Raw genomic sequence first — 12,593 nt, forward strand, 5'->3', positions numbered from 1 at the left:
GCTTTGACTAGTAACAATTAATATACAACATAGTGATGCCTTAACATTAGCTGTTCCTTATACTATACAGTATACTAACTGAGACAAACCCATGTATCAATAAGGAATATTTATTACACACATACATCTACAGTGATTATTCTATTACCACACATACATTTATTGATACTACAATAGTAATACAGTAATATCCCAACAATACCACACATTCCAACCCACAATTACATATTAATATTTCCCACCCACATTACATAATCACACATATCAGATAAGCAGCCCTCCCACTTAACATTGACTGTCCCTATATGCATACAGTGGGTACAGAAAGTATTCAGACCACTTTACATTTTTCACTCTTTGTTTCATTGCAGCCATTTGGTAAATTCAAGCAAGTTCATTTTTTTCTCATTAACGTACTCTGCACCCCATCTTGACTGAAAAAAACAGAAATGTAAAAATTTTTGCAAATTTACTAAAAAAAAATCTGAAATATCACATGGTCATAAGTTTTCAGACCCTTTGCTCAGACACTTATATATAATAGTGATGAGCAAGTATGCTCGTTTGTCGAGATTTCCGAGCATGCTCGGGTGTTCTCCGAGTATTTTGGGTGTGCTCGGAGATTTAGTTTGTGTTGCCGCAGCTGCATGATTTGCAGCTGCTAGACATCCTGAATACATGTGTTGATTTCCTAAAAAACAGGCAATCCCCACATGTATTAAGGCTGTCTAGCAGCCTCAAATAATGCAGCTGCGGCAACACAAACTAAATCTCTGAGCACGCCCAAAACATTCGGAGCATGCTCAGAAATCTTGATTAACGAGCATACTCGCTCATCACTAATATTTAAGTCACATCCTGTCCATTTCCTTGTGATCCTCCTTAACATGGTTCTACTCCTTCATTGCAGTTCAGCTGTGTTTAATTAAACTCATAGGACTTGATATGGAAAGGCGCACACCTGTCTATATAAGACCTCACAGCTCACAGTGCATGACAGACCAAATGAGAATCATGAGGTCAAAGGAACTGGCCAAGGAGCTCAGAAACAGAATTGACAAGATTCCTAAGAGCACAGTGGCCTCCATAATCCTTAAATGGAAGTAGTTTGGGACCACCATGAGTCTTCCTAGACCTGGGCGTCCAGCCAAACTCAGCAATCGTGGAAGAAGAGCCTTGGTGAGAGAGATAATGAAGAACCCCAAGATCACTATGGCTGAGCTCCACACATGCAGTAGGGAGATGTGAGAAATTTCCACAAAGTCAACTATCACTGCAGCCCTCCACCAGTCAGGCCTTTATGGCAGAGTGGCCCGAGATCAGTCAACTATCACTGCAGCCCTCCACCAGTCAGGCCTTTATGGCAGAGTGGCCCAACGGAAGCCTCTCCTCAGTGCAAGACATATGAAAGCTCACATAGATTTTGCTAAAAAAAACACATGAAGGACTCCCAGACTATAAGAAATAAGATTCTCTGGTCTGATGAGATAAAGATAGACCTTTTTGGTGATAATTCTTAGCAGTATGTGTGGAGAAAACCAGTCACTGCTCATTATCTGCCCAATACAATCCCAACAGTGAAACATGGTGGTAGCAGCATCATGCTATGGGAGTGGTTTTCAGCTGCAGGGACAGGATGACTGGTTGCCATTGAAGGAAACATAAATATGGCCAAGTACAGAGATATTCTGGATGAAAACCTCTTCTAGAGAGCTCTGGGACTCAGACTTGGCCAAAGGTTCACCTTTCAACAAGACAATGACTCTAAGCACACAGCTGAAAAAAACTAAGGAGTGGCTTCAGAACATCTCTGTGACCATTTTTTAATGGCCCTGCCAGAGCCTTGACCTACACCCAATTGCGCATCTCTGGAGAGGCTAATTACTATATTTTATGCATTGTGTCTTATGTGCAAATTAATTCACAGTAATTTAAATTCATTTTGAATGTTACAAAAATTTGTATTATCCAGAACCCGTTTTTCATAATTCAAGCAAAATGGCAAACTGCTAGCCAACATTTTGCTTGATTTTTTTAAGGTTGAAAATAAGATAAAAAATTAGAAAACATTATACTCCCCATGTTCTTCACCTGTTCAGTCACCCCAGCTCCTTCCCATCCTCTGATGGTTTGCTTCCTGTCTCTGGCTCCGGTCTTGTCTTCTGTGCTTCGAGCACTTCAAGCAGTCGAGGTGAGTGTAATGTTTTTTATTTTTTAATTTCTCTGTTTATTATCTTCTTTGATCTGGAGAGACCTTGGAGCATAATAAAAGGCTTTTGCCACCAGTTTAATAAAACACAACTACACAGTACACTGCAAAGTAAGTCACCTTGCCAAATGTGACATGGATTGTGTTAAATTTCCTGTGCAGACTATTTTAAGGGCAATGCTGTTTTAAAATTCTAACTAAAATTCATTTATGGCACAGTGTTTCTGGTTTAATGAAAAAGAAATATCACCTTACTATCATGTTCTTCTTACAGGACCGGGATTGGCATTTTTAGCTTATCCAGAAGCAGTTACTCAACTGCCTATTTCTCCGCTCTGGGCTATCCTCTTCTTCTCCATGTTGCTGATGCTTGGAATTGACAGTCAGGTACATCTTTTTAAATAATGTGCATTCTTAAACAAGAAAATAGGCAAAAGTGAAAAAAGTAAGTAATAATAGTTAAAACAACATGGTGGTTTACTCTAGACATAATGATATAGCGGGTAGGAATTAAACATTTTGAACCTGGCGATATATATTCATCAACAAACTGACATATTTCAATGAAACATTGGATTCACGGCATAACTGAAAAACTGTATGTTTTTGAAATATTTTAAGCTTATATCTGTTAGCTATTATTTGTTGCTCCAGTATAGCTGTTAGGGTACGCTCACATCTGCATATATAAAGTAGCTGAGATTTGTCAGCCAGAAAAATTGTAGTTTCATGCTTGTGTCACACATTTTTTTCTCATCTAGCATCTGTTTGCCATATTAGTGCTATGCAAGTGTGCGTTTTTTTCCTCACCTAGCATCTGTATGACATGCGTATGCAATCCGTATGCAACGCGTTTTTAACCTCAGATTTTACGTACATTAATTCTCTATGCCATTTGAAGCTAGTTTACTAACTAATAAAACAATCTTATAGACAGGTATAGATAGAAAGATAGACTGAAAGATAGATAGATGTCATTAAAGGTATATAATCAGTGCAGTGCAAGTGTAGTTTCCTGTACATTTATTTAGCTAATAATTAAATAAATAAGAGAAAAAAATTAGAGTTGTGTCTCCTACATTATTCTTAACCAGCTGAGGAAAAGCCGACAGCTGAGGGCTGATGTTTATAGCTTGGCAACGGGATAATAAGCAAGGAGCTTCCCAGGCTATTAATATCAGCTCACAGCTGTGTACTTAGCCTTTACTGGTTACTAACAAGGGGGTGACCCGCAAAAATGACTTAGGCTGGTTTCACATTTGCGTTTTTTTTCGCGGTAATTTAGCGCTAAATAGCGCATGCGGTTTTTTTTCCTATACTTTGCATGGGATGCGCTTATGTGCGCATACACATGCGTTTGTACGCGTTTTACCGCGCATGCGTTTTTTTGCGGTATGCGCTCGGGCGCACAAAATGCAACTTGTTGCATTTTTTGTGCGTCCGATTTGCCTCAAAAAAACGCATGCACGCGCAATGCGTTTTTTTACAGCAAGACACCCATTATAAGTCTATGGTGAGCATATGTGCGCATTGGCATGCTTATGTATGCGTTTCTTTGCACATGCGTTTTTTTTTTTTACCATTAGTTTAGACAATGGAATTTAGGGGTTTGGGTAAAGTTAGGGTTAGTTAAGGGGGTTTAGGGTTAGGGTCAGGGTTAGGGTTAGGGTTAGGGTTAGGGTCAGGGTTAGGGTTAAGTATGGTTTGGTTAAGGGTTAGGGTCAGGGTTAGGGTTAGGGTTAGGGTCAGGGTTAAGGTTAAGTATGGTTTGGTTAAGGGTTAGGGTCAGGGTTAGGGTTAAGTATGGTTTGGTTAAGGGTTAGGGTTAGGGTTAGGGTTAGGGTCAGGGTTAGGGTTAGGGTTAGGGTCAGGGTTAGGGTTAGGGTCAGGGTTAGGGTTAAGTATGGTTTGGTTAAGGGTTAGGGTCAGGGTTAGGGTTAGGGTTAGGGTCAGGGTTAGGGTCAGGGTTAGGGTTAAGTATGGTTTGGTTAAGGGTTAGGGTCAGGGTTAGGGTTAGGGTTAGGGTTAGGGTCAGGGTTAGGGTTAGGGTCAGGGTTAGGGTTAGGGTTAGGGTCAGGGTTAGGGTTAGGGTTAGGGTTAGGGTCAGGGTTAGGGTCAGGGTTAAGGTTAAGTATGGTTTGGTTAAGGGTTAGGGTCAGGGTTAGGGTTAAGTATGGTTTGGTTAAGGGTTAGGGTTAGGGTTAGGGTTAGGGTCAGGGTTAGGGTTAGGGTCAGGGTTAGGGTTAGGGTTAGGGTTAGGGTCAGGGTTAGGGTTAAGTATGGTTTGGTTAAGGGTTAGGGTCAGGGTTAGGGTCAGGGTTAGGGTTAAGTATGGTTTGGTTAAGGGTTAGGGTTAGGGTTAGGGTTAGGGTCAGGGTTAGGGTTAGGGTTAGGGTCAGGGTTAGGGTTAGGGTTAGGGTTAGGGTCAGGGTTAGGGTCAGGGTTAGGGTTAAGTATGGTTTGGTTAAGGGTTAGGGTTAGGGTTAGGGTTAGGGTCAGGGTTAGGGTTAGGGTTAGGGTCAGGGTTAGGGTCAGGGTTAGGGTTAAGTATGGTTTGGTTAAGGGTTAGGGTTAGGGTTAGGGTTAGGGTCAGGGTCAGGGTTAGGGTTAGGGTTAGGGTCAGGGTTAGGGTTAGTAAAGTCATGGTTTGGGTTAGTTTGAGGGGCCACCTAATGTTGGAAAAAAACGCAAACGCGGTAAAAACGCACTAAAAACACATACAAACGCATAAAAACGCTGCGTTTTTTCATGCATGCTCATAAAAATGCTTGAAAAAAACGCAGCAGTTGTATGCTTTTGTATGCGTTTTTCAATGCGTTTTTTTGCGGGAAAAACGCGCTGCAAAAAAAAGCAAGTGTGAAACAGGCCTTAGTGTCCTCTATATAATTAATAATGAGCAAAGGCTAGGCAGACAGCTGTGGATATTGGTCTGCTCCTGGACTAAGAACACCAGCCCTTAGCCTCCTTAGAAATGGTGCATCCATTAGATATGCCAATTCTGGCACTTAGCCTCCGATCTTCCCATTTGCTTTAATGTGATGACACTTGGGGTAATAATTGTGGGGTTGATGTCAGATGTTTTATGTTCCCTAGTATCAAGCTCAGGGATTAGTAATGGAGAGGTGTCTATAAGACTTTCAGATTAGTAGCCCCATTGTCAAATGTAATAAAGACACAGAGTAATGGTCTTTTAATTTAAATAAACACACAAAGTCCTTTACCCATTTATTAACCCCTTCATGACCAAGCCTATTTTGACCTTAATGACCAGGCCAATTTTTGCAATTCTGACCAGTGTCCATTTATGAGGTAATAACTCAGGAAAGCTTCAACGGATCCTAGCAATTCTGAGGTTGTTTTTTCATGACATATTGGGCTTCATAATAGTGGTAAATTTAGGTTGATAATTTTTGCATTTATTTGTGAAAAAATCAAAAACTTGGCAAAAATTTTGAAAATTTTGAATTTTTATTCTGTTAAACCAGAGAGTTATGTGACACAAAATAGTTACTAAATAACATTTCACACATGTCTACTTTACATCAGCGCAATTTTGGAAACAAATTTTTTTTTTGGTAGGAAGTTATAAGGGTTAAAAGTTGACTAGTGATTTCTTATTTTTACAACAAAATTTACAAAACCATTTTTTTAGGGACCACCTCACATTTGAAGTCACTTTGAGGGGTCTATATGGCAGAAAATGCCCAAAAATGACATCATTCAAAAAACTGTACCCCCTAAAGCTACTCAAAACTACATTCAAGAAGATTATTAACCCTTCAGGTGCTTCACAATAACTAAAGCAACGTGGAAGGAAAAAATGGACATTTTAATTTTTCCAACAAAAATTTTCATTTAGCATCAATTTTTTCATTTTCACATGGGCAGCAGAATAAAATGGATCCTAAAATTTGTTGAGCAATTTCTCCTGAATACGATACCTCATATGTGGTCATAAACCACTGTTTGGGTGCACGGCAGGGCTCAGAAGGGAAGGAGCGCCATTTGACTTTTTGAATGGAAAATATGCTGGAATATTTAGCGATTGCCATGTCGCGTTTGGAGAGCCCCTGTGTGCCTAAACATTGGAACTCCCCCACAAGTGACCCCATTTTGGAAACTAGACCCCTTATGGAATTTACCTAGATGCATAGTGATAATTTTGAAACCCCAGGTGCTTCACAAATTGATCCGTAAAAAAAAGTACTTTTTTTTCACAAAAATTTTCTTTTAGACTCAGTTTTTTCATTTTCACATGGGCAACAGGATAAAATGGATACTAAAATTTGTTTGGCAATTTCTCCTGAGTACACTGATACCTCATATGTGGTCATAAACCACTGTTTGGGCATACGGCATGGTCTTTGAATGGAAAATTAGCTCCAATCGCTATCGAACACTATGTCCCGTTTGGAGAGCCCCTGTGTGCCTAAACAGTAGAAACCCCCCACAAGTGGCACCATTTTGGAGACTAGACCCCCCAAGGAACTTATCTAGATGTGTAGTGAGCACTTTGAACCCCCAAGTGCTTCACAAAAGTTTATAACGCAGAGCAGTGAAAATAAAAAATCCTTTTTTTCCTCAAAAATGATTTTTTAGCACAATATTTTTTAGTTTCACATGGCTAACAGGAGAAATTGGACCACAAAAATTGTTCTCTAGTTTGTCCTGAGTACGCTGGTACCCCATATGTGGGGGGAACCACTGTTTGGGTGCACGGCAGGGCTCAGAAGGGAAGGAGCACCATTTGACTTTTTGAAATGAAAATTAGCTCCAATCGTTAGCGGACACCATGTCGTGTTTGGAGAGCCCCTGTGTGCCTAAACATTGGAGCTCCCCCAAAAATGACCCCATTTTGGAAACTAGACCCCCTAAGGAACTTATCTAGATGCATAGTGAGCACTTTGAACCCCCAGATGCTTCACAGAAGTTTATAACACAGAGCCGTGAAAATAAAAAATATTTTTTTTCCTCAAAAATAATTTTTTAGTCCGCAATTTTTTATTTTCACAAGGGTTACAGGAGAAATTGGACCCCAAAAGTTTTTGTACAGTTTGTCCTGAGTACGCAGGTACCCAATATGTGGGGGTAACCACTGTTCGGGCATATGTCGGGGCTCGGAAGGGAAGTAGTGACATTTTGAAATGCTGACTTTGATGGAATGGTCTGCGGACATCATGTTACGTTTGCAGAGCCCCTGATGTGCTTAATCTGTGGAAACTCCACACAAGTGACCCCATTTTGAAAACTAGACCCCCCAAGGAACTTATCTAGATGTGTGGTGAGCACCTTGAACCCCCAAATGCTTCACAGAAGTTTATAACGCAGAGCCGTGAAAATAAAAAATCATTTATTTCCTCAAAAAAATGAAAAAATGATTTTTAGCCCGCAATTTTTTTCAAAAGGGTAACAGGATAAATTGGACCCCAAAAGTTTTTGTCCAGATTGTCCTGAGTACGCTGGTACCCCATATGTGGGGGGTCCACTGTTTGGGCACACGTCGGGGCTTGGAAGGGAAGTAGTGACTTTTTGAAATGCTGACTTGATGGAATGGTCTGCGGGTGTCATGTTACGTTTGCAGAGCCTCTGATGTGACTAAACTGTGGAAACCACCCACAAGTGACCCCATTTTGGAAACTAGACCCCCAAGGAACTTATCTAGATGTGTGGTGAGCACTTTGAACCCCCAAGAGCTTCTCAGAAGTTTATAACGCAAAGCTGTGAAAATAAAAAAATGATTTTTTTCCTCAAAAAATGATTTTTTTAGCTCGCAATTTTTTATTTTCACAAGGGTAACAGGAGAAATTGGACCCCAAAAGTTGTCCAGTTTGTTCTGAGTATGCTGGTACCCTATATGTGGGGGGAACCATTGTTTGGGCACACGTCAGGGCTCGGAATGGATGTAGTGACATTTTGAAATGCAGACTTTGATGGAATGGTCTGCGGTCGTCGTTACGTTTGCAGAGCCCCTGATGTGCCTAAAGAGAAGTGACCCCCAACAAGTGACCCCATTTTGGAAATTAGACCTTCCTTGGAATGTATCTAGATGTCTGGTGAGCACTTTGAACCCCCAAGTGCTTCACAGAAGTTTATAACGCAGAGACGTGAAAATAAAATTTTTCCACAAAAATAATTTTTTAGCCCCCAATTTTTATTTTCCCAAGGGTAACAGGAGGAATTAGACCCCAAAGTTGCTGTGCAATTTTTCCTGAGTACGCTGAAACCCCATATGTTGGGGTAAACCACTGTTTGGGCACACGTCGGAGGTTGGAAGGGAGGGAGCACCGTTTGACTTTTTGAGCGCAAAATTGGCTGGAATCAATGGTGGCACCATGTCCCTTTTGGAAACCCCGTGATGTGCCTAAACAGTGGAAACCCTGCAATTCTAACTCCAACCCTAACCCCAACACACCCCTAACCCTATCACATCCCTAACCCTAATCCTAACCCTAACCATAACCCTAACCCCAACACACCCCTTACCCTAATCCTAACCCTAACCATAACACTAACCACAAGCCTAACCCTAACCCCAACACACCCCTAACCCTAATCTTAACCCTAATTCCAACCCTAACCCTAATTCCAACGCTAACCCTAATTCCAACCCTAACCATAATTCCACCCTAACCCTAATTCTAACCCTAACCCTAATTCTAACCCTAATCCTAATGGAAAAACCCTAATTCCAACCCTTATCCTAATTCCAACCCTAACCCTAACCCTAATTCCACCCTAACCCTAATTCCACCCTAACCCTAATTCTAACCCTAATCCTAATGGAAAAATAAATATAAAAATATTTTCTCTATTTTACTATTTGTGCCTACCTATGGGGGTGATAAAGGGGGGGATTATTTTCTTTTTATTTTCTTTTGATCACTGTGAGAGTTTATCACAGTGATCAAAATGAATGAATGGAATCTGGAGCCAGCAGATTCGAGCGGATGCACTGCACTTGCGCCCGCCATTTTCCAAGATGGCGGTGCCCATGATCTGGGACTGCAGGGCACGGGGAGCCACAGCAGCACTTGGAAGGTACCGGGGGTGGGAGGGGAAGTGATCAGAAGCTGAGGGGAGCGGAGGGAAGGCAGGGGGGAAGATGATGACAGCGGTGGCAGATCGCCACTGTCATTCAGTAGCAGGGGGCACATCGCCCCGTTAACCGTGGGGGGGTCAGATCGGTGTCTCCAGCCATGTCCAATGCTACTGCAGCATTGGACATGGCTGGATTGTAATATTTCATCAAATTTCATTGATGAAATATTACTATCGCTCTGATTGGCTGTTTCACTTTTAACAGCCTATCTGAGCGATCATAGCCATTTGGGGCGAAGCCACCTCCCCTGTGGGGAAGTACAAAGCCCCATGTGTGTGCAGGTCGGGTGACCTTTCAGTGATCCCGGTCACCAGATCCACAGGAGAGCAATTAATTCATGACGCAACATAGGCATCACTGGTCGGATTGGCACAGCTTTTCATGATGCCTATGTGGTGTCATTGGTCGGGAAGGGATTAATATCCAAAGGAAAAAAAAACAGAGAATTCCTCACCTGTCCACTGATACTCCATTTGCCCCACCTTACTCCATTACATCTAGATGCGTTGCTGTGTGGTCACATAAAATACAATCAGTCAGTCTCACACCCAGGAAATACAGAGCTGCATATGCAATCACAGCTTCATTACCAAGCGCTGACGACAGTAAGGTGACTAGAGTTTATAGATGAACTCCGGTCACCTTACTGATGTCATTTTTTAATAATTCTATCTATATATCTCTACTACTGTATTCTGATGGTTCTCGCTGTGAATTTACTGTACTCGGTTGATGAAATGTCGGGTTTTCTATAAAATAGGTGTGCAAAAACCGCACATTAATGAAGTATTTATTTATGGTTGTCCTGAAGAAGGAGCCTGTTGAAGGTAATCCTACAATTTTATCATACCACTATTTGTGTCGTAATCCAGAAAGTGCAGAAACACTTCCAACCCTGCTACTTAAGGCTTGTGAAATTGTCTCCAATGGATGACTTCCCACTGCCCTCACCCACTCTGCCCACTGTGGTTTATAGACATGGCAAATGAACCAATTCATAAAAATCTATGCTTTTGTTCAAAGGTACATACAGTTGTGGCCAAAAGTATTGACACCCCTGCAATTATGTCAGATAATACTCAGTTTCTTCCTGAAAATGATTGCAAACACAAATTCTTTGGTATTATTATCTTCATTTAATTTGTCTTAAATGAAAAAACACAAAAGCGAATGAAGCATAAAGCAAAACATTGATCATTTCACACAAAACTCCAAAAATGGGCAAGACAAAAGTATTGGCACCCTCCGCCTCATACTTGGTTGCACTACCTTTAGCCAAAATAACTGCGACCAATCGCTTCCGGTAACCATCAATGAGTTTCTTACAATGCTCTGCTGGAATTTTAGACCATTCTTCTTTGGCAAACTTCTCCAGGTCCCTGATATTTGAAGGGTGCCTTCTCCAAACTGCCATTTTTAGATCTCTCCACAGGTGTTCTATGGGATTCAGGCCTGGACTCATTGTTGGCCACCTAAGAAGTCTCCAGTGCTTTCTCTCAAACCATTTTCTAGTGCTTTTTGAAGTGTGTTTTGGGTCATTGTCCTGCTGGAAGACCCGTGACCTCTGAGGGAGACCCAGCTTTCTCACACTGGGCCCTACATTATGCTGCAAAATGTGTTGGTAGTCTTCAGACTTCATAATGCCATGCACGCGGTCAAGCAGTCCAGTGCCAGAGGAAGCAAAGCAATCCCAAAACATCAGGGAACCTCCGCCATGTTTGACTGTAGGGACCGTGTTCTTTTCTTTGAATGCCTCTTTTTTTTCTCCTGTAAACTCTATGTTGATGCCTTTGCCCAAAAAGCTCTACTTTTGTCTCATCTGACCAGAGAACATTCTTCCAAAACGTTTTAGGCTTTTTCAGGTAAGTTTTGGCAAACTCCAGCCTGGCTTTTTTATGTCTCGGGGTAAGAAGTGGGGTCTTCCTGGGTCTCCTACCATACAGTCCCTTTTCATTCAGACGCCGACGGATAGTACGGGTTGACACTGTTGTACCCTCGGACGGCAGGGCAGCCTGAACTTGTTTGGATGTTAGTCAAGGTTCCTTATCCATCTTCCGCACAATCTTGCGTTGAAATCTCTTGTCAATTTTTCTTTTCCGTCCACATCTAGGGAGGTTAGCCACAGTGCCATGGGCTTTAAACTTCTTGATGACACTGCGCACGGTAGACACAGGAACATTCAGATCTTTTGAGATGGACTTGTAGCCTTGAGATTGCTCATGCTTCCTCACAATTTGGTTTCTCAAGTCCTCAGACAGTTCTTTGGTCTTCTTTCTTTTCTCCATGCTCAATGTGGGACACACAAGGACACAGGACAGAGGTTGAGTCAACTTTAATCCATGTCAACTGGCTGCAAGTGTGATTTAGTTATTGCCAACACCTGTTAGGTGCCACAGGTAAGTTACAGGTGCTGTTAATTACACAAATTAGAGAAGCAGCACATGATTTTTCGAGTAGTGCCAATACTTTTGTCCACCCTCTTTTTTATGTTTGGTGTGGAATTATATCCAATTTGGCTTTAGGACAATTCTTTTTGTGTTTTTTCATTTAAGACAAATTAAATGAAGATAATAATACCAAAGAATTTGTGTTTGCAATCATTTTCAGGAAGAAACTGAGTATTATCTGACAGAACTGCAGGGGTGTCAATACTTTTGGCCACAACTGTAGGAACATTTGCATGCAGTATGTTAATGTCAATACTAAGTCATTACATGCAAAAAAAATAGATGTGCAAAAATGATATATTTTGCATTAAATGAAATTATTAAGGTGGAAGAAAGTATTGCAGCAATTGTAATATCATTCAGATATGATTCCTGAAAGTGACCATGCCATTACTTCACATATGAGTGCACAAGAGTCTTGACAAGTGCTGCCGTCATTTTCTGAATAGTTGTCAAGTCATATGAGGAAAGTAGGTCGCTATACGCCTCAGGAGCTGGGAGACGATCAGTGAGAAAAAAATATTTAATAACGTCTGCAGTGTATGTAATTATCCAGAGTCTTTGTGAAATATGGACTATTTGTAATGATAAAATAGTAGTAAATTATAAGATCTATGTTCTGTGCGTAAAGAAGTAAAATTAGATTTTGGAATATGCCTGACAGCAACTCAAAACAATATGACAATTCTCATTAATCATATTACCGATTGCACAAGTTGTCCAGAAAAGCTTACAGTGTTAATCCACATCACCTTGTATGTAGTCACTTTCCTGCCTATTCCAGGTCCTTTTTCAAAGTATGAGACTAGAACCTCCACTTTCCATTTACCATTTATTG

The 12,593-nt window shown here is 41.2% G+C and overlaps 1 protein-coding gene across 2 annotated transcripts in view; it reads left to right on the plus strand.

Annotated features, from left to right (window-relative positions):
* SLC6A1 (solute carrier family 6 member 1) overlaps positions 1–12,593 on the plus strand; it is a 245,090-nt gene that overhangs the window by 208,097 nt on the left and 24,400 nt on the right. For both annotated transcript variants that reach the window (XM_073574237.1, XM_073574236.1), the window contains one exon: positions 2,484–2,596. In XM_073574237.1, the coding sequence (XP_073430338.1) occupies positions 2,484–2,596 (113 nt within the window). The remainder of the gene's footprint in view (positions 1–2,483; positions 2,597–12,593) is intronic.

Source organism: Dendrobates tinctorius, unplaced genomic scaffold (genome assembly GCF_039654945.1).
Source record: "Dendrobates tinctorius isolate UK_male_01 unplaced genomic scaffold, ASM3965494v1 ptg000038l, whole genome shotgun sequence".
NCBI lineage: Eukaryota > Metazoa > Chordata > Amphibia > Anura > Dendrobatidae > Dendrobates > Dendrobates tinctorius.